Source organism: Scomber japonicus, chromosome 2 (assembly GCF_027409825.1).
Source record: "Scomber japonicus isolate fScoJap1 chromosome 2, fScoJap1.pri, whole genome shotgun sequence".
NCBI lineage: Eukaryota > Metazoa > Chordata > Actinopteri > Scombriformes > Scombridae > Scomber > Scomber japonicus.
This window is the reverse complement of record NC_070579.1, coordinates 38,731,738-38,755,614: the sequence shown is the minus strand read 5'-3', so window position 1 is coordinate 38,755,614 and position 23,877 is coordinate 38,731,738. Positions and strand designations below refer to the sequence as shown.

Sequence of the window (23,877 nt, the reverse complement as noted above, 5' to 3'; positions counted from 1 at the left end):
AGCCACACACACACACACACACACACACACACACACACACACATAGCAGCATAGACAGTGACATCACAGCCATGTTTTTGGTGTGAAAGTTCTTCAGCGTGAGTGAAGAAGACACAGAGCTCACAACTTGTGAAAAGTCCAAACTAAGTCATGGAGGAACAATTCTGATTGTGACTGTTTATTTTGTTTTGGAGAACAATATCAATGATTTAAATAGGTCCTTCCTTCTCTCTTTCTTTCCTCCCCCCTACCTTCATCCCTTCCTTCTTTCCTCTGTCATCTTTCCTTCTTTCCTCCGTCCTTCCTTCCTCCCTTCCTTCTTCCCTTCCTTCTTCCCTTCCTTCCTTCCTTCCTTCCTTCCGTCCTTGCTTCCTTCCTCCCTCATTTCCTTCCTTCCTCCTTCCTTCCTCCCTCCTTCCTTCCTTCCTTCCTCCCTCATTTCCTTCCTTCTTCCTTCCTTCCTCCCTCCCTCCTTTCTTTCCTTCTTCCTCCCTTCCTTCCTCCTTTCCTTCCTTCTCCTTCCCTTCCTTCCTTGACTCGAGGACAACAGGAGGGTTAAAGGAGGCAAAAACAGACATGCGATCTTGAACAGTTTGCCAAAAGCTTCCAGGAGGTTTTTTTTTTTGTCTGAGAGAAGCATAACATAAACATACAGTGTGGAAGGAAAAAATGAATCAACTGGCTACTTCAACTATGCAGGAGGTTGCTTGTTTTCCAAGTTGAAAAGCACAAAGAATGAACTGAGAACATAATAATATCCAGGTCTGTGATATGGAAAACAAATCAGCCTTAAATATGAATGCGTTGGATGGTTTTATGCAGAACAAAGAGATTTAAAATCACCAGTTCGTGCTTACTGTGCACTGTTTTCTCTATGAGTTGTGTCATACATTTCCAGATTTTGTGATCAGTGCTGATCAATCAGTCTTAACCAGCTGTCACTCATAATCCAGTTTACAATGCAGCTCTGGCTTTGGATTTTATTCTCTGATTTCTGCCTTTTGCTGCAGGATATTAAACCACAGACTTTAAAGACTGTGTAAAGTGAATTCAAACATTTTCTTCTAAACACATTAAATAGGTCATAAATGTATTTCTAAAAAAGGTGTAAAAAGCATTTCAACCATTTACATTTGAATTGTGGAGCTAGGCTTCACAAACTGTGTTTCAAGACTTCCGTGTTCAGGATTTAGTGGGCGGGTCTGAAAATCATAAACCCGCCCCTGCTGCTGTAGAGGTATAAATATATTCAGCGCACACTACTACTACTACAGTCTACAGTTAGCCAGCTATCTGAGTTAGCCGCCGAGTTAGCCGCCGAGCTAGCAGCTGAAAGCTCTCAGACGTAGCGTCCATGTTTCTGGTAGAGGTGGTGACTTTGATTGACAGGTGTCACTTAGTAGGGGGCGGGGTTTCAGCGGACTCGGCGGGCACTCCCACAGCGTTTGGGAGCAGAGAAAGAGGCTGATTTTTACACAACTTTGAAGCCTAATTTCATATATTTGGTGATTTTTTTAATCATTCAAATTTGGCAGGGTGGTTAACAACACACTTTTCTGTGGTATGTCAAACTCAGAACACATATTTATTCTTACTTTACACAGACTTTAAGAGCCAGAGATGTTCAACTTGTTTTTTTGTTTTTTTTTACTCAATGTGCTTCTTTGTTTCAAGCTCCGAATAGTTAGCCATGGCAGAAATAACTCTTATATAGACAGCAACACATTAATTCAGCAAGAAATTCACGTTGGATTGGATGTGAATGTTGGATCATAAATGCAACAGGTGCAGCAGCTCCTCACAAAAATGCAGAAAACCTAAAAAAAAACCCTCAGTACCAAAACACAGTGGTGACTCTGCTTGTCTAAATTTCTAAATTTGGTGTTTTTGTAGAGTTGTTCTCCCTGATTATGGAATATAAAAAAACTGAACATGCTTATCTAGTATTTATTTTAGGGCTCATGTTAATACTTTAACAGTAACTGATGACACAATCTGTAATAAAACAGCATTAATCATAATTAAATCTACCATTCATTTGTCTTTTTGGAATAGTCAACTGCTATGTTAGCTGCAACTGGCATCACACATCTGGACCAGAGGTTTTTTAGTATACTACTTTGTGCTTATCAGTGATTGTTTGTGATGTAGTTTTCTGTATGTTGAGGTGTAGAGTGACTCTTTTGACCGCCAATTTTCCATCCAGCCTGTTTTAAACTATGTTGCTTTATTTCCCTCACTGCACATCATTCCGTCTCCCTCTGTTCATGTCATATCCAAAACTTTATTTACACTTTCCTCTTATCCAAGTAAGTGCAAGAAGTCATTCCCTGCTGCTGCAATGACCTAATCTAATCTAACATCTAATCTAATATATCATCTAATATGTAATCTAATTTAATTTAATCTAATCTAATTTGATTTAATTTAATGTATAACTACATCTTTCTCACATCTGTAATTCGCCATTGTCTGTTTGGGGGTTTCCTCACCTTGCACCTCTTTTCCATATTTAGTATGAAAACATTTTATTTCTGTCTCTGTTTGCAGTTGCAGATGTTTTCTTTCTCTTCTGTGTGTGTGTGTGTGGTGTGTGTGTGTGTGTGTGTGAACAGCTGCTTTAACGCTCAGGTTCTGCAAAAAAAAAAAAAAAAGGAAGAAAAAGCTTGAATCAAGAGGCAATTAAAACTGACAGTGTTTCTCCAAGGCATATGTAAATAAATATGTGTGTGTGTGTGTGTATGTGTGTGTGTGTGTGTGAGTATCATTGGGGATCTAATGTCAACCCATACCTCTATACTTAAACCTGCATGTGTGTGTGTGTGTGTGGATGTGTTTGAAACTCTTGACATAGTCCGTCACCTGCAAAGCTCACTACAAGAACCAATCAGTAACCGGCAATTAAATTTAAATCCAATGCTGATTGGTTAATGTAGGTACAGTGCAGTGAAGGTAAATGAAGGAGACTCTGGTATTGTGTAACGAGAGAAAGATCAGGGAAGAAAACGCACTGTGGATTCTGTTTATGTGTTTACACTGCTCAGACTCATTCCTCCTCATTATATGTAAAAAAACACTTTTCATTAAGTCCAGTTGAGCCTTTAAACGATAAAAAGATAAGGCTGGATTTTCTATATTTTTGTTATTTTTCCCCCAAAAGTCCGATAAAGAGCTCAGACTCAGGCTGCTGTTTACTATGGTGAGACATTGTGAAGCTGTGTGGAGCTGTAAACACTTAATGCAGCAGTCAGTGACATCAGCTGTTGTTGTTAGGGGTAACATGCAGCGGTTACACACTGGCAGCCGCTGTGTAAACTGTCTGTCTGTTTGTGTTTGTGTGTGTGTGTGTGTGTGTGTGTGTGTTGAGGCACGGACACACAATCAAACATTTGTCGGTTAAACAAACATATAGCCATGATGAATTTTGAACTCTAACACACACGCACACACACACACACACACACACACACACACACACAGAGAGAGAGAGAGAGGAAGAGAAAGAAAACACTAACTAGACCACCAAGCTAGTAGTTTGTTTGAGGTGACTGACTTCAGATGCCTTTGCTGAATACACACACACACACACACACACATGCACATGCACAAACACACACACACACACACACACACACACACACACACACACACACACACACACACACACACACATACACATACACATACACATACACACACACACACATGCACAAACACAAACACACGCACATAGACACACATGCACAAACACACACACACACACACATGTAATTGTCACACTGGCCTCAGTATGTAACATATACAGGTATAGTCTTCTGGAACTTTCTATATCAGTTTGTGGTTGATCTTTCTGTTGCAGTTTGTTTCTACGTTGGTTATTTTTGAGCTTGAAAAAGGAAAGATAAAAATAAAACCAGCACAAACTCTTTGAGCTTTGAGCTGGTTCAGGCCTAAAACGCAAAGAAATACTCATATATTTTTAATAGCTCTCTTTATTTGAGTGTCCTGCACCTTTCTGGGCTTACAATACACTATACAATAACCAGGCTGGCCACATGCTGAATCAGCATATTCAGTTTGCATGATAGGAGTCTTGTGTAAGGATGGTTACACTGTTTTCTCTTTTAGCAGCCAAGTATCTCCTATAAATCTACATATTAGCTTCAGGTAACCTAAACAAATCAGGGTTATTTGATTGTATCTTTTTAAACAAGTCATTGATCATATCACTCTACACAGGATAATAGAATATAAAGTGAGGTAAGCTTTGGCCTAGAAGGCTTGTTACAGGATCTGCACAGGGTCACGAATTCAGGGATGTATCTTAGCATCCAGGTAACACTGTCACAGTACACCACAGAAGCCCAGGGTCAAGAAGTATTGGACCCAAAATGTATTTGTAAGCTATTTGGAAATATATTTGACCACTAGGGGCAGCAGAGTGCAGATCCCCCAATGATTCTGAGTACTTTCCATTACACACAGCAGTTTAGAAAGACCTTCAGCCTCAGCCACACACACACACACACACACACACACACACACACACACACACACACACACACACACACACACACACACACACACACACAATTCAAAACATATTGCAGATCTCTTTCACATTACACATAATCATTTGAGCCTTTATTCATTTGGAAGTATTGATTAATTCATCTTTAATAAAAAGAGTTTTACAATGTGATTTCCAAAGCCTTCACTCTGTCACAGTTACACATCATGTTTGTTTGACTTGGAGTCAGTGTTCTCTGTTGTATTCTACTTCCTTTGGACAAGCTAGTTTCTAAATATAATTTTAAGTAATATATCATATGTTAAATAAATAGTGATTTTTTATTAGATTTTGATGTCTCAGTACAATATAATTAAATCTTTATGGTCTCAAAGGAAAGTTTCTTAGAGCAAAACAAAAAAGTTATATATATATATATATGAAGACAGATGGTTTAATGTCTTAAAAGGCTTGTTGGATTTCCTTCTTTGATATGTTGCTGACTATCTGACAGGTCTTTTCCATGTCTGCTGGGTCTGCTGAGTGTTTTACCATCTGTGCTGTGACTTCTCATCTAGCACGGAAACTCCTGTTAGATGGATGTTTGTGTCAGTTGTCAACTTTCCTGCAGATATAATTATGATAATATTCTATATAGTTATTGATTTATGTATTTTTATATGAAGAAACATCAGGAAACTGTAGCTCGTGCACACAAATTGCCTTTGTAACAAATCATTTAAGGTATTTTCAACTCCTAAAATCTAATTTTAAATGAACACAATTTGTTTTATAATATAACTGAAAAAGTATGATAAGCATTGAAGGTTATTCATATTAATTTTAGTTTGAGAAAAAAAATAATACTCAAGGTCCAATTACTAGTTTTTCCTGGAGCTTTTAGTTGCAGTCTTCATCAGCAGATGTAAATCAGTTGTACAGTAATAAACCATTTATTGATCACATGACCAAAGTGAATGAGAAAAAAAGAAAATTGCACTTAATCCATCAGCTAATGAGATGCAATTTTATTTACCATGACAATGACAATGACACACACACACACACACCCACACACGCACACACGCACACACACACACACACACACACAATTATATTTTTGATTTTAAAACCCCAGACAATTCCCAATGTTCCCCAGGAACCAGACAGCAGTGAGACAAATGCAGGAGGCCAATCCTTCCAGTGAGATAAAGTCTGTGTGGATAAATGAGGCAAACCTCAGACACACAGCTTCCAGACAGAGTAGATAATTGTCAGCTGCTGACATCATGCAGCAGAACTAGCTCTCTGGTTTCAAGCTTTGGGGAGTCTTATAATCACATACATTACCTGAGCTGTCTGACATGTGTGCAGCTGTCTGGCTTTTCATCTGACACTTGTGTGTTTACATTTGTATCCAACCTTTTTTCCAGCATGTCATTGTTATATGTTCAATGTTGGATACTCTTTCTACCTAAGCATCTTCATTCAGTTTAATCAGTCTTTGTCTGTACTTCTGGTTCTGGTTGTTTAAGCTGGTGTGAAAGCTGTCAATGAAAATCTGGACCAAGAAGGTTCTTGGTCTAGTTTCTGTTGGATTCTGTTGTGGTGTGATTGTGGTGTGAAAGCAAAGCAGACCAACCACAGGATTGTATGGAAGTAGATATTATCTAAGCATGAACTCCAAAGCTACTACTATTAAACTACTATTAAATCCATGAACTGTATAACAGACAAGTCACTCCATCTTTATAACCAACATTTATATGTTAAATAAATATAGACGACAGGAATCTAATCACATCGTAGATCAATCATAAAAGGTTTTACAGATTAAATAGTACTGAAAGTTAATATGCTGACATTTAAGCTCTGATCATGGCACAGAGATTTCCAATGAAGCCCTGATACTCTACATACATGACAGAGAGAGAAAGAGAGGGGAAAAGACTGCCAACACTGTTCACATTTTTTCAAGTCAGTCTTAAAACAACAGTCTGTGGCCCAAATGAACACTGAAACATGTTTTTCTAATCATTCTTCCTGTTCATACTGACCATTAGAAGATCCCTTCATAATACACTTACAATGGAAGTGATGGAGGACTAAACCCACAGTCCTCCTCCTGTGTAAACATGGATTTAAAAGTTGATGTGAAGCTAATATGAATCTTCAGCGTCCAAATGAGTCAAATCTTCATCTTCTATGTTTCAACGTTACAGTGTTTTTAGTAGCAAAGTCTTTTTGTTACTATACTTCCACCACAGCTCAACAGGAAACACTAAGAGGGAATTTGATGCTAAAAAGTCTGTAAATGCGTCAGATATCACTTGATATGACTAACTCACACTGATGAAGCTCAATAGAAGCTTCATGTCAACTTTTAAATGTATTTTTGCACTAAATGACTGTGTAGACATATTGTGGATTTTGGCCTACATCACTGACACTGAAAGCACATTTGAAGGAAATCTTTTAACAGTCAGTATTAAGGGGGAGGAATGATAACAGTGAGGAAAACCTCTTTAACTTCATTTGGCCCCCTGACTGTTGTTTTAAGTCAGACCTGAAAAATTGTGAAACTGTCCTTTCATATTTAGAAACATACTGGACTCCATTCCTCCTTCCTCCTTCCCATAATCTCTCTTTTTTCATCCATCTCTCCTTCAGATGATCCCAAAACTAAGTGCAATGAGTTTGCCAAAAGAGGAAGAGGCTTCAATTTTTAGCTTTTAATTATATGTTGAGACAGACATTCATGGTCCCTGGAGGATGAATATGAATGAGATTGGTGGACTAGTAAGCTAAATTAACCATTTTTGGCACTATTAAAATCAGGTGGTGTGGTGGACTGCATTACACCCATTCAAATAAATGAGACGACTGATTTGATCTGAATACAGCCTTACTCTTGACAACTATTGGATAAACTGGCATGAAATTTGGCATTAATCTCCGTGGTGACTAGAGGATGCATTCTAAGGACTTCACTGCCTTACTTTTCCTCCACCAGCAGGTCAAAGTTTTCGCTTATCCAGTGACATATGGTAAATGGTAAATGGACTGTTCTTGTATAGCGCTTTTCTAATTTTTAAGATCACTCAAAGCACTTTCACACTACATATCACACTCTCCCATTCGCACACATTCATACACTGATGAGAGGAGCTACCATGCAGGGTGCTAACCTACTCATCAGGAAGGAGACTAACCATTCATACACATTCACACACCGTTGGCAGAGCTATCAGAAGCGATTTGGGGTTAAGTATCTTGCCCAAGGACACATCGACATGCAGACATGGGAAGTCAGGAATTGAACTACCAGTATTCCCATTGGTGGGCGAGCCTATGTACCTCCTGAGCCGCAGCTGCCTCAAATATCTGACTCAAAATGGATTGGCACAAAATTTTAAAAAATACCTTCATTTTCCCCAGAGGACCAACAGTAAGACATTTGATGATTTGGTGATCCTCTTTTCATTGACTGCCATCATCATAATTTCAATTTGCCCAATACTGTGGCTGATGACCCAATACAAACTAACAACATTCTCATGAGCCTCAGTTGAACTTCGTTTTCAATGTTATCATCCTAAAATGGTAAATTAAGATGGTGAATATGTTAAACATTGATTTGGCTGCCGATTGACTATATTTTACATATTGTTAAAAATCGGTTGTGCAGAGCCAAAAAAAAAAAAGAACTCATGCAACATTACATGAGATTTTCTGATATTGAGAAAAAAAGAAGCCACATCCTTTATGAGTATGACTGTAGACTCTTGAATTGAGTTACAATGCAGATGAGAAGGTCTGTCAAGAATTCAAGTGAAATAGCATCCCTATATCATGATACTATTAAGGCTTGGGGATGCTCAAAACAATCCAGTTCCTAAGGAATTTTGTCGGCTGATGTATAAATAACAGAAGTACTGTGGCCTGGCTGTTTGAAGACAGAAACAGCTTGAGAGAGAAGTTCAAATCCTGCCAACTGCACACCCGTTTGTTGGATTGTCAGTTACGGAAAGTTACAGAAGTAGTCGAATAAAGCCTCCCCAATTCCGACATTGGAAAGGAGCATCAGCAACTTTTCCGAGAATCCCAAAAACACTTTGGTGGAAGCGTTTTGATACTTCAAGTATCATCCCAGTCCCAGTTGGATCCTTTGAGAGCTCAGAGAGCAGAGCCTTTTTTAAACCATTTACTGTAAATGATCTCAGTGTCTAAAATTAATCACAATGTTCATTCAGGCAGACAGATACCACTACTACTACCAACAGATGCTGCTACCAGCTGGATTGTAACATCATATTTAAACAATGGCCTTAAAACCACTCTAACCACTTTGTAACTCTCTTCACTGACTACTCTGCTGGTACTGGGAGATGTCAGGATATGAAATGTCAAGGAAATAAACTACAACGAGACAAGTGATGTACATCAGGGAGTCTCTGCTTTAGACTTAGAAAAACAAAAAGGGATCTTGCATTCCAACAAGGAAACTACATTTAGAGCAGTTTCTTAGGAGTGTAAATAGTACTAGAATAACTATTACCAGACTCATTGTTACCTCTGTGCCTTTGTCTGAACAGAGAATCATTCCACAATCCAACCCCACAAATAGTATTTGACCATAGTATACCTGATGAACCTATGCAGGAACTCTTACACAAATGAGTGGTGTGTGTGTGTGTGTGTGTGTGTGTGTGTAATTACCATCTCATGTTTCTGAGCATATCATATGGTTTTTGACTGATTTCCCTCCTCCCAGGCAGTCAGTGCTTTCAGCTCAGTTCCCTGAAAATCAACTTGCAGAGACTTGAAAATTGTTGACAGAGAACTTCTCAGCGTCTTCTGCTAGCTAATAGTTGTAAGCTGCATTGAAAACGCTGTCTTCTGTTGATACGGTGCTGATAACACTTGTGTCAGACACTCACTCATAACAGTAGCTCTCCCTACTATATCTAATGTGTTACTTACATAGATAGAGAAAGTCTGTCATTGATATTCATTCATCTATCCATCCATCCCTCCATCCATCCATCCATCCATCCATCCATCCATCCATCCATCCATCCATCCATCCATCCAACCATTCATCCATCCATCCAACCATCCATCATCCATCCATCCATCCATCCATCCGTCCATCCACCATCCATGCATTCATTGTATGTAACCACTTTTTCTAAGCAGCATTGGCTTGAGCTTGAGTTGTTGATTTGTCTTTAGTTTGACTTTAACTGCAAAAAACATGTTGAATACATATGTGTATAGTGACTCTACATGGCCTGGCGATATAGAAAATGTATGATGGGCTTGGGAGGTAGAGCGGGTCGTCCCCTAGTCAGAAGATTGATGGTTTGATTCCCAGCTTCTCCAGTCCACATGTCCATGTGTCCTTGGGCAAGATAGTGTGTGAATGTGTATGAATGGTTCGACTCCATCTGATGAGCAGGTTGGCATTCTACATGGTAGCTCCTGTCATCAGTTTATGAATGTGTATTCATGGGTGAATGTGACATGTAGTGTAAAAGAGCTTTGAGTGGTCAAAAAGTACTATGTAAGTCAATCAATCTTTATTTGTATAACGCCAAATCACAACAAAAGTAATCTCAAAGCACTTTACACATAGAGCAGGTCTAAACCGTACTCTTTAGTTTAATTTAAAGCGACCCAACATTCCCACCTGAGCAAGGACTTGGCGACAGTGGCAAGAAAAAACTCTCTGTTTTTACAGGAAGAAACCTCAGACAGAACCAGACTCAGAGTGGGAGGCCATCGGTGTTGACCTGTTGAGGATAGGAGAGAGAACTGGTCCTAATGTACAATCTGTTTAGCAGCATGAGATTTGAATGGCATTACTGTTTGTTTGGATTACAGCTATTTTATTCATAACTGTAGTGCTTTTCTGATTGTTAGAAATGGTCCTAATGTAACAGTAGTCAAAAAATAATGTAAAAGAAAAATGCAGTGAGCTTTTGATGATGACAGATGAGGGTTAAAGAAAGTAGATTTTCATGGTTTAGTGAAATGAACTATGCTCGGCTGCCTCTCAGTTTGGACATTGTTCTAACAACACCATGCTTTAGAAAATTGCAGCAATTCAGCACAAGCAGGGTTTGTAGTTAATGGACTACGACGTGCTAAACCACCAGTTTGGCACTTTAATATTCTGCCAACGGTATACTGTGAATGAATTAAATTGTTTATCAGCAGTATTTCCCCTCCAAAACTGTCTGAAACCTTCAGGCATCAACAGCAGGAAGGACCAAAAAGGTTACAGTGGTCAGTATAGTTCTGAAGTGCTGATAAAACTGATCTCATGAGTCTGCAGTCAGCCTTGCACTGCCTGGTCTGGTATTCAGAGCAGGAAGCTGTGGTTTCTTTTGTCAGGTGACAGCAGAGTCTTATTTAGAGCTGTTGTAATCTCAATTGTTTGTTTCGGCTTCTTTGAGCCAATGTGACGGCAGAGAAAAGGCTTTTTCCCACGTGAAGGGATGGTGTGTGTGTGTGTGAGGCTGTATTTATGTGTGAAAACACACGCCCAAACACACAAGCAGAAGCACACAGAATCAGGGAAACTGAGGCAGGACACACATAGAAAGACAAACACACACACACACACACAAAAAGGCAGAGGAAACTCCGGCAGGACGTATACATGAAGAAAAATCTGTGCACACAGACACACAGACACACATACACAAAGACATGCATATGCATATAGACGAATACATAAATAAACACATTGTTTCTAGTAGGAAATGGAGCGCTGTGTGTGTTATCTCTGCAGTGGTTCTAAACAAAGTTACAGAGGCAGTAAAATACAATGGATTGCTTTACTCACTGTCTGTTTGACTGAACTAATACAAAGGCCAGTCAGTGTGTGTCTGTGTGTGTGAGTGTGAGAGAGTGCAGGATGGCCTTGCTTACGTTGAACAGTCATATTGTTGCTGTCACAGTTATTGTGTGGTTGTTAAATTGCTGTTTATCATAAATAGTACAATAGCTATACCTAATTGTATTGAAGGACAGGAAGTGAGATAACATTCACATACAGGGAGCCATACATTTGTCAAAAGAATTGTGAGCAGAGTCTAAACACTGTTTGCTAAATTCATTCTTATTTTACACTCATTTACACAGACTCTACTCTAAGTGTCAGCCTTTATTTAAACCAGTACATGTTAGGGGACTCAGGATTTGAAATGACCCCTGTCACCCAGCTTATCACCTTTTTTAATTTCCTCCCTTCTTTAAAAAGAACAAGGAGTATCAGAGCCAGGACAGCAGGTTCTGTAATAGCACTAACGGTTATATTTCTTGCCCATTAAAACAAGATCATGATATCAACACTATAACAATACACATTATGCTGGTTTATGGTGCTGATCGCGTCCTGTGGGAATGCTGTTTTTATTTATTATAGGATACTTGTTTCTTGTATTTACTGTATCCCTTTTTATGATCAATGTATGTCTATGTGTTATTGTCAGTGCAGCTATGTGATGTCCTGGGATTCTGGTCATTGTGGTTGTGATCACACCAAAGTCAATTCCTGTCAACCATGTAGAGTAGTAGAATAGTAATAGAATAATTTCCTCTTGACCCAAGTGTTTAACATGTTTAATTAATACAGACTGACAGGTTTTATAGTTTAACCTAAAGCACTAGACCTGTTAAGATAACTACTTTTATTGGACGATATATTGTCTTAGAAATAATCCCGATAAACAATATTAGTGTCATTATGGTTGGGGACAGATTTATTTACCTTTAATTCTTCTACAGTCTCCACTCAGGACATACACAGTGAGGAATGGAGGACACTACTATCTTAGTAAATGTGACATGAATAGCCTCTTAGCTGCTAATGTGAAGTGTGGCAATATTATATATAAATTGATCAAGGTCATGTCCATGTATCATATGATAAGTCCATATATAGATGTGATGATGTTGATAATTATGTTATTGTAAGATAAAATGATAATAATTGAGACAGGCCTATACAGCACTATGCTACAAGTAAAGTGTTACCAAATTTGGCTCAGCTAATAGAGGCATTATCTGGACAGGTTATTCTATGTAACCAAATGTGATCAGTTCTATCACTTTCCTGAAATTGTTTTCTGGTAAAATTTTAAAAAAAATGAATCTAAGCAAAATCTTGGTCATAACCAAAGGTTGGTGTAGCTCAACATGTTTCATTTAAATGATAAGCCCCTTTTTTCTTTTTATTTGTAAGTAAAGTAATTTAATCTAATAACCAGCAGACTGACCCACTTGAATCTTAACTTGTGGTCTGCTAATAAAGATCTTTGACTTGATTTAGTCACTATAGAGAAGTTAGACTTTGCTAAGAACTGATAATTTCATCACTGACAAATCAGATTTATTTCTGCACATGTATGTTGTCAATGCTTGTTAAACTGTGGTAAAAAAGAGTAAAAATAGCTCAGGATATATGGAACACAACTGTGCAGGGAAATGATCACATAAACATTCACTTCTCTCTGTCTGTCTCTTTTTTCTTCCCACATGAACATTCTAACATGTCACTTTCTGTGTGTGAGCACACGTGTGAGCAGCACTGGGTACCACAGGAATTTCCCAGACAGCAGTATCAGCTTTCCTCTCATACAGCTCCTGTTTTCACACTTCAGACCCCCAGGACCTGTGTGTGTGTGTGTGGGGGGGTGGGGGGGTGGATGAAAATCAGTTCCACAAGGAGAGCACTGATACAATACTCCTGAAATCACATTCATTTGTCAATTTTGATTAAAGTTCATTATTTATCTGTGCAATTGTACAAAATTCTGCAACTATCTGACCTCATTCAACCCATTCTGCAGCCCAAACTCAGAAATTACTGCTTGAATTCATGAAATAGTACTTACTCAGCTCAACAAGAATGCATGTCTTCCATTGGACACATGGACTTAGGTGATTCTTGGAAATGTTTACCATGTGTTAGTGATGCTGGAGAAAGATTCCACCCTCAGAATTAGACTCATCTACTGGTGATCCATGCCATGAGCCAAACTGGTGGTCAAGCTAAGTTTTGTACCTGATAGTAGTGCTAGATGAAAGGTTGAAGGTGTTTGGATTTAGCCATAACTCAAACTGTGGAAATGAAGGTTCTAGTCATTTTCAAGCGTGCTATCCCAGCATGCATTGAGTAAGAAGCAATTACACATAGTGAAGATATTGTAGCTAAGTCCCAGCTCCATACGATATAATAAATATACAGTCTAATTTAAGTGTGTAGTATATCTAATGCTAATCTTCATAGTTTTGTAGAAATCAACATGCTATTGTTTTATTCTAACTGGAAATAATTTATTATTATTAGTAGTATTTTCAAAAATTCAATTATTCATTTATTTTCATTTATTTCATTACTTTTTTTGAGGTGGGCCACCACCACAAATAGTAAGTTTCAATTTTGACTTCTGCATTGTGTCCATCAACAGCACACTCAAATATGTGTTGTTGCTTTTTAATGCATACTGGCTTTTTTGAGCGTACTTTGTCTCTTTTCCACCGTTAACACTCTATTTATTCAAAACCTGCTTAGAATTAGTGTGTATTATGAATTTGGGACAGCGTTTGTCACTCTGATTCACCATGCAGATAAACACAGTGACAGATATGTACATTATATATTCATTTGTGTAGATGGAGTTTAGTAATTTATCTAACCTGTATATCTTTATATGGAAAGAAACTGGAGCAGCCTGAGCAACCATCAGACGCACAATACATGATCAGACTGTAACACCCCCCCACCACCCCTACCCCACGCACTTCTGATTCCAATCACACTGGCACGTTTTTGGCAGTAAAGCAACTTACATCATCTGGTGTCAGTCAGCCACATGTGTGCTGCATTAGAGATATCAATAGCAGCTGCCTTCAGGTAATCAAAAACATTGATATAAGAGCCCTACAAATCTACAACTTATCTCAAGTGCTTATTTAATACTCCTCCAAGCTTGATCAACATTTTAAAGATTTGAAGACTGAAACAGAAGGGGCACAAAATGCATAATACAGATGGTGAACCCAAGAACTCAATAAAGTAAAGCTGCCAAATGTGTCCATGAAGCATAAAGCTCAAGTTGATCAGATTATCAGACTCTACTTATCAGATAAGGATGTGAGAATTTACTATAATATTAGTTTGTTTAACATATTTATAAAAATGCTTTCAGTTTAGGTCTTGACTGTGATTTGGGACTTGTTGGCCTTCAATTGAGACTTGACCTGGGACTTTATCCAGCTCTACTCTGTGTTGTATTCTCCAGATATAACAGCATGTTCTTTGGCTACTCAACATCCATACTAACACACAGTCACATAGGCATTCTCAGTGAAAAGTGTTTCTGGTCTCTTTCAGGACTCTCCACCAAAGCCAGACATGGAGGAGAAGTTGCGTTCAGCCTCCAGCGTGGATGAACTGATGAGTCTCATCTATCCTTCATACTGGGCAGCTCTGAAGTGCAGATCCAAACTGTCCGCCGCCGCCTCAGCCTCCAAACTCTCTCACCGGCCACAGCCTCGCCGACTGAGGCCGCTGGCAGATACAGAAGAGCCGACATTTGCTGCTGCCTACCTCAACCTGGAAGTCCTGAAAAGTACGTTTTAGACTATACAAGTGTGTTACTGTCACATTTTTTGTGTGTAAATCCAACTTATCTTCCTCTATTTTTAACAATAGTGGCAGATCATGTAAATGAACTTGCAGCCACGTCTGTCCCTGTCTTCTTAAATGCCATTCATATTATTACCTAATGAAGATAGTTTGAAGAAAGTTTGCACTCTGTCCCACAGCAGGGAGGTTTTAATGCCTGGACAGAGGACTTGTGTTGAGTTTGCCTGTCAGAAGTTCTGTGTGAATTGACATTTTTATTACGTTTTAAGCCACATTTTAATGCTACACTGTTAGATCCTGGTTGTTTTACCTAAATGTTTTAACAAGGTAAACTATTTTATTTTTTTTAACTATTTTATTGACCAGACCAGTTGACTGCCACCAGCTGAATACACCCCCCCCCCCCCCCACACACACAAACATATAGGAGAATCTATGGTGGCCATGAAAGTTCTTCTCTAGAGCCAGTGTTTGGTTTGTTACTGTAGAGGTCACACTCTCTATGTAGACATAAAGGCTCATTCAACCATAATAAAGATATAACAATTTTAAATTTCAGGTGATTTTACACTGATTAAAAGTTACTTTTGAATATTATGTTACATTTCTGCTATGTCTAGATGCCTCTAAATTCTACACACTGCTCCTTTAATATACATTTTTAAGTAGGTCATTTACAGTTGCATATGAGCTCATTTATTAAGATGTATTAAGATGACATGCATTGTGGAATTTGACCAAAACAGCTGTTTGTTTTTTTTCGTTAGTTTAGTTTTCGTTTAGTTTAACTGACTTCCATAGTTAAGAGTGTATGGCTCTGCAGGTATTTCTAAAAGTATTTCAAAGTTCCAAGAGGTATGAATAGTTTCCTTCAAAAATGTCTGGAAATCATTTCATGGATTGGATAAGCATGAAAGCATGAAAATTATTCAGATAAACTTGTGGTTTGACAGATTTAAGCTGAAAGAACTCATGCTCTGGGAACAATTTACAGCACTTTCATGCAAGCTTATACTCTTGTCAGATCTTACCAACAGACATCTCAGGCTGACAGATTTGACAGTTTTTTGCCATAAAGTTATGTCCATAATAGATTCCAATTTGGCTGTAGTGGTGGTCTGATTGCTCTGTGTGTGTGTGTGTGTGTGTGTGTGTGTGTGTGTGTGTGTGTGTGTGTGTGCAGGTATAGAGTCGGAGTGGAGGAAGACTCAGTGCATGCCCAGAGAAGTGTGTGTCGACGTGGGCAGGGAGTTCGGGGCTCCCACCAACATCTTCTATAAACCACCCTGTGTGTCCGTCTACAGATGTGGAGGATGCTGCCACTCTGAAGACAAACAGTGCAGGAATATCTCCACTGGTTACCTCAGCAAAACTGTAAGCACATGTTTCTTCTTCTTATTCCCATCATTATTAGTATTATTATTTGCTATAATATGGAAATATGTATAAGAGCTTTGAAGTGTTTGTTTGGAGCACCCAGCATACCACATACAAAGGTTTAATGCACTTAAATTTTAAATGTGATGCTGTGATTGTGCATAAACAAGTAAAAAAAAAACACTGATGGAATAGCAGGGATTGTCATTTTGCCTGGTTCACACATTGGAACTATTTGTTGTGGTCTTAGTGTGGTTCTCATGCCGTGTGATATTACTGGCAAACACCAGTGTGACTCAGTAACCTATTAATGAGATTGAAACTGGATCTATTTTTCCATTATATGATGGATGAAAATAATTTTTCGTAGATCTTTTTCACTAGTGAGGCAGAAACATTTGGCCTTGGATTGGTAATCAGTGTTGGTCAGTGACATATTGTAACACTTTACAGTTATATAATTATTGTTTTCAATAACAGCAATTTAACTGATTGCAATTCGAAATTCCATGATTATATTACATTTACTTATCCCAGTATCACTTTGGTACTTTTACATGTCTTTTTGTGCCATCTTAGATGTTTGAACATAAAATTAACTGTTTTGACAATAGTTTGTAATAGGGTTGAAAATTCTAAGCAATTTCTTGAATCAATAGCCGGCCGTGTTAACGATAGATTATTTGTTCATTATTAATGATTAATGAAGTATACTGGACGTTTTTCCATTATAAAACCCCTACTGCAGCAGATCTGCAAAACATTTTTAGTCAGCTACACTCACGTGGTCCGCTCCTGGTCTCAAAAGTGAAGCCAATGCAGAAGTTGTCTAAACCTGCATTCTTTCCAATGGCCATCAGGGGGTGACTCCACTGGTTGCAAAAACAAGTCAGATTGCATGGAAGTCTATGAGAAACTGACAACTCACTTGATGTATTACCTCAGTAAACACTTTCCAAATTAATTAATAGTCTAAATCATTAGTTTCAAGTCTTAATACAGCATGATATTCATTTTGTAAATAATGGTCCCTGTTAGAGTAAAATAATGATAAAGCCAAAAAAGTAACAGTAATGTAAGCATTGGTAAATGGCTGTAAGCAATTGTAAAGAACTTCAGTAATATTGTAAGGTAATTACTGCCTGTGTATGTGTATGTGAAGGATATACAGAAACATCCATGTCAGTATGCATATGTGTGTGTGTATGTGTGTGTTAGACATTTAAGGTTACAGATATTACTGGTGACAATCATCCATTATTCTAACCCAGTGCACTCTTAATGGGATTAAAAGTCAGGTCTTTGGTCTAGGTAATTGCTACTTGGACTGATAATAAAAAATAAATGTGTGTGTGTGTGTGTGTGTGTGTGTGTGTGAGGCATTTAAGGTTAAACTGCAGTGAGAGGGAATGAAATGTGAGTGTATGTGTGTGTCTACTGGTCTCCAGAGTACAACTGTGGTTAAAGAGAAGGAGCATGTGGTCTGCTCTTTAATTGGCCTGTTAAGTGGTCTGACCACAGGAGTAGTGTGTGTGTGTGTGTGTGTGGGTGTGTGTGTGTGTGTGTGTGTGTGTGTGTTCAGTGTGTGACCATAAATCACTGCTTTTAAGTGACTTTTTTTGTCACTGTGAAATCAATCAAAGTTAATTTTGCACATTTTACTTACCGCACTTGCTGTATGAAAGGGGCAGAATGAAATACAGGATGAATGGTATTAAGGCTTTAAGCAATGCAAATGCTAGTATGTAGCTTTATTGTTGTTGTTCAATCACCATGTTCATCATTTATGATGTAATTAATTGTAGCCTCGAGCTAACCTGATGCACCACATTTTTACATAAAACCATCTGAGAAGTCGTACTTGGCAACTGCTTGGAAAAGGGTGGGCACTTTCAAAACAATACTTGGCAGGTGATTGGATGACACCTGTCTATCACCATCTTACCTTGAGAGATCACAAGATCACACAATAATTGTCATAGGACACTGATTGGCCCAAACCAATTATTAGAAATTGGTCTGATGAAAGCAAAGCTTGTTTCATGCATGTTTTCTTTTCTGTATTTCCATTATGGACAATGAAAGCATCTATATATTTCATCCCGCCCTCCTGTTATAGAGACATCCAGAGTGGCCAGAAATAGTTAGAGGAAATAATATGTGGTGGATGTGCGGTAATGTTTGGAACTGCTCCAAACCACTAAGTGATTTCTACTAAAATGTAATGGAAGACGTATGGTGATAGTTGAAATGTGTCTTTTTTTTCTGAGCACATTTCAAGCAGACACACATGGTTACTGAAAGAAACACCAGTAACAGAAGAAACTTGTAAGTGCACATTGAAGACAGAAGCACAGTGTTGCTCAGGCAGCACACCATTATGAGCTGCCGTCCGGTCAAAGTGTTGTTGGGTTGATTCCCAGTCAAAATGCTTTTGAGCCAGATCATCTTACTCGTATGTAAACACCGTTTCCAAAGAGGGATTTTCATTTAACATAATCCTCGTAAAAACATACATTTATAGTCATTTAAACACAGTATACATTGAAAAATTCCATTTTAACCCAAACCTAAGCTTTCCCAAGAGATACTTTAACTTAGATCATGTGAAAAAAATTTCCACAAATTTCGGTCAAGGTAATATCCTTATAAGCAGCTGTGGAGGTAGTGGTTGGCTTTAGCTTTGATTAACTGTCTGTCGTGTGTACACATAAAAAAAACAACAGACAGAAATCGTCCTCTTTTGGGAGCAATGAGCATGTAGCTAAAAGACCTGCCACCTAGGGCACATAAACAGACATTTGCATCTTGATTCAGCAGCAAACCATAAGTCACTGGAAGCAGAAAGCTGCAACACAAGCTGATGACGTCTCATATAAAACAACTGAAGCATGCAAGCAGCATTTCAGTGTTGATGTCTTGGATGAGATGCAAATGTTTACTTTGGTGTACAGTAAGTGCTGCTACTTGCTCTTCATCCGGAACAGTGTTACACAAAATCTTGGATGTTGTAGATATCGGAGCACATGTTTGCTATAAACATTTCCTGAAGAAGAAGATCACCCAGCATGACGTCTTCCTGCAGCTGGATGAGCAGCTGAGTGAAAAACACTTGTACACAGTGAGGACATGCCTCGGTAACATTCCAAACACAGTTATGGACCTGTTGAAGATGTAGAGAACAGATGGATAAAGCAACATGTGTGATAATGCAACAACACTTGCACTGAACATAGTTTGTGGACTGATGCTCAACAGACAGAATACTCCATTGATTTCTAACCCAGACCCTAAGTACAAAATCATTACCACTGGTTGTTTCTGATTCCATTCCAGAGTCAAAGATGTCATCGCAGAGAAGAGTCAAAGACACATTAAACACACACTATGTAATTTCTGCCACTAGGGGTTTCGCAATCTAACCAATAACAAAAGACAGATCTCGATGACGTCATGAATTAACATGGGATCATGGAAATTGTTTTCTAAACAACCATCATTGCCATCATTGCAGTCAGCTTCTTCCAGTTAGGATTACTTCAGGGTTCCATCATTCAGGAGGTATTATGGTGAGTTATCCACTTCCTCTCCAAAACAACCAAACATGGGAATTAAAACTGGTAAAAACACTGAATAAACAGTTTCCCGTTAAAAATCTGTGTTTCTCTGGTATTGTTCAGCAGACGTAGGACGTAAGGAGTCGCTGCCAATGTTTGCTCAGCTTGTTTCTCTGATAACTTATGGTCCAGACATTCAGGAGCATTTTTCTGGGAGCTGAATTATCCTCAGAAGGCTTTTCCTCTCCAAAACAAATGAACACAGGGATTACAAGTGGTAAAAAACAGTTAATAAAGCAGTTTCACGATAAAAATGTGTTTCTCTCAGGCTGTTCAGTGGACACAGAATGTCTGGGAGAAGCTCTATGTGAGCCAAGCTGCCACTAACGTTTGCTTAGCTTGTTTCTCTGGCTACTTAAGAGCCAGACAACTGCTGACTAAACACCTTTACACAGTTAAAAAATGTACTTAAAACTGACCAAAATGTATGTTAAAATGTATGTTAAAATGTATGGTAAAATCCGAGCTTTTGCGGCGATTTTTCAAATGTAACTAAAATTGTAATCATGGAAATTTCCAAAAGCAACTGTAATTTAATTACGCATTTTCTTACAGTAATGTAACGGATTACAATTATGTAAATTTTGTAATACAATTACATAACGTCCTTACATGTAATTCGTTACTCCCCAACACTGGACACCACTGATAGGTGACCAAATGAAACCATTTCCTTCCTTAATTTCCTAGGTTTGAAAATTGTTGGAAACATTTGGTGCAATGTAAGTACACAACTGAACAAAATATATAACATAGGTCTACTCGATTTTAGCCATTTTTATGCAGAATAGTTACACATTATAGCTTTAAAACAGACTAAATACTTACATTAGTGGGAGGCCTACTGTCCCACTGTCTACAGCAGCTCTTAAACTTTAATGGCTCAGCTTCTATAAAGAGAAAACTGTTCCTCTCCATGAGTCATATGGTCAAGATCTAGAATTCCATATAAATACAGCACCCCTAATAGATAATAATGCAAACAATTACTTTGTAAGACAGTGATGTCTGTACTTCTACGGCAGTAAAATGTGTGTGATTTGCTGTTGTCTCCACACAGTATTTTTATATGTAATATATTTCAGCTACCAGGGTGCTCCGTCCAGCCAATATTTCTGTACACATTTTTGTTACGTCTTGGGGACCGTTTCTGGTTGACCAACATTGTGAGGACATTTCTGTATTGTGAGAACATTTTGTTTGGTACTCACAACTTCAAAGGGCAATTTAAAGGTTAAGACCTGGTTTTAAGGTTAAGGTTGGAATTGGGTTTAGGTTCAGTTCAGAGTAAGATTATGGTTGGGGCATTTGATTGTGATGGTTAAGGTTAGGGAAGGGGCTAGGGAATGCATTATGTCCATGACTGAGGAATTCACGACAAATGTGTGTGTGCATGTGTGTGATTTTGGATAGGGCTTTTGCTGCATGTCCTCAATTATATATCACAACAGTTTGTTTCACTGTGCCGCCTGATCTGCATAGACATTATCTCAACCGCCTGATCTGCATAGACACTATCTCAACTTTGGTGGATGAGGTGAAAGTGTAAAACATAGACTTTGCACCTGATGAAAATGTGTATATACTCATAATATCTGTTGCATTTTTAAATAAGCTACTGTCTGTGTTTAACCATGGGCACCATGTGTTACAATATATTATTTCACCTCAGTCCACACTGAGTGTTTCCTTGAAACAGTGGGTAATTTCTGTCAGCTGCTGTTAATGAACTGGCTCATGCAGTGTGTGATAAGTTATTGTTTCAGCACAGCTGGTTTATCCATTTCCTATAAGTGTTAATTTAATGAACTGACAGTGGCAGTCTGGGCTGATAGCTCTTTTGTTAGATGAGCTGTTAATGCTGATTTTAATCAGAGCAGGAAGTCTACTGTGGACAGAATACTTCAAGGATGTGTGTGCATTTGTGTGTGTTGTGCATTGTGTGCAAATACATATTTGTGTGTCTTAAGTGTGTGTATGAATGTTAATGTGTACATGCATCAACAGTGCGGAAACAGGAGTGGAATAGATACTGACAACAGTGTTAATCACCAGTTAATGTTGACATTAATGTGGGTTCAAATGATTCTGTATGATTTAAGATGGGTCTCTCATAATACCGAAATCAAAAATAATTTTCAGCCAACTCGAGCCCCAAATGGCAGACAGATAAAGGTAACTAGCTTAAGGAAGTAAAGTAATGTACAGGTAAGGAGACAAAAAGAGATTGATCTCAGAAGTTGGTAAAGGCCAAAACGGAGGTAATAAATTCAACACATGCACAACTCCAAGTGAATCCTAATGTTACATATGTAACATGTTAGCATAGGTGGAGGATGATTGTTGGGGATGTTTATGTCAGCTTATTTTAGTACGTTTCTGCAATCTCTCATCCAACATTTTTTTCGTCTGTCTTTTCTGAGATAAATATGTGAGTCATGGAGTTCCCTCTCCTCTACAGCATTCACTTTTACTGGCTAAAGTGCTGTGGATACTTAAATCATTGTATCTGGGTTCCATTATACATGGATATGGATAATGTATTCACTTCTACTTTGAAGCTGTTATCTCTTCTGTCTAAATCATCTACAATGTCCAATCTCTCAGTCCTGCAGTCTTTACAGCTGAACCTACTGCAACCCCTCGACTTGCATATGCTTCTTCTCTTGCGCTGTGGTGTTTGACCTATGATGGCCCATAGTGCTGATAGGAACTGATGTTCAGAACAGGCAGATAAATGCATAAAAGGCATAAAAAATTAATTGAATAAACAATAGTATTAGATCCTTATAAAACATACTGTCTATTTGGAGTGATTGCGCAGTTGAGGAGCTAAGAGCTGTTAGCGTAACATAAGCTTTATGTTGACACAATCTTTGACTTACATGCATTTGTGTTGCTGCTTTTTTCCTGCTCAGACACCTGGAACACACCATTACTGTTGGAAAAGCAAACATCTCCATATCCATCTCCATCTCCATATCCATCTCCTTACATATTTTAGAATTGGGCAATGGTGTTTGAACAGTTGTAGAGCACCGAATCAAAAACCTTGATGAAGCATGTCACTTAATAGTTGAGGGAAATAAAATGGAGGCCAAGGTTGAAGTTGAGAGGCTTTCATCTGGCAGTGGCAACAAGGCTTTGGGTGCTGAGCCACAGTGTTTTTTGAGGTTTCACAAGACATTCTTTCACTTTGCTAGTTCTGCTGTTTTTGGCTCCAGTCTCAGACTACTGGCCAGAGTTTGAAGATTTACATAGGCTACATACTACATCATCGAAAATTATCGCAGAGTAGATAGGCAATTTACAGTTTGTCTATATTCAAGTGACTTTCTGAATGTGATTGAAAATAATTTGTCTCATTATGGACACATGGAAGGGTTAGGAGTCAACTGTAGTTGTTTCTTTTAAAAGCGTTCCTGTGGTTAGTTTCATCACCCTGAAAGTTTCACTGTGCTGATTTGCTTTGGCAGTGTCTTAAAGCAGCTGGCAGGCGTTGAGAGGTTTCAACACTTAGCAGGTTATAGAAGTTGTGCTAAACTGTATAATTTACTGTTGGACTGACTGTAAGTATCTTTAAGCATTTATTTCTGTCTGGTGGTTCTTTGCATAAGGGTTTTAGTTCAACACCTGTACCGTCATGGATTTTAATTCTACAGATGTTCTTGTGGCACCCTGCTTCATTCCTTCTTTCACTTCTCCATATT

General features: G+C 38.4%; 1 protein-coding gene across 1 annotated transcript in view; it reads left to right on the top strand.

Moving 5' to 3' along the window:
• The window catches only part of vegfc (vascular endothelial growth factor c), a 73,953-nt gene that overhangs the window by 15,597 nt on the left and 34,479 nt on the right, over nt 1-23,877 (top strand). The window contains exons 2-3 of the mRNA XM_053337287.1: nt 14,919-15,156; nt 16,357-16,547. Coding sequence (XP_053193262.1) covers nt 14,919-15,156; nt 16,357-16,547 — 429 coding nt within the window. The remainder of the gene's footprint in view (nt 1-14,918; nt 15,157-16,356; nt 16,548-23,877) is intronic.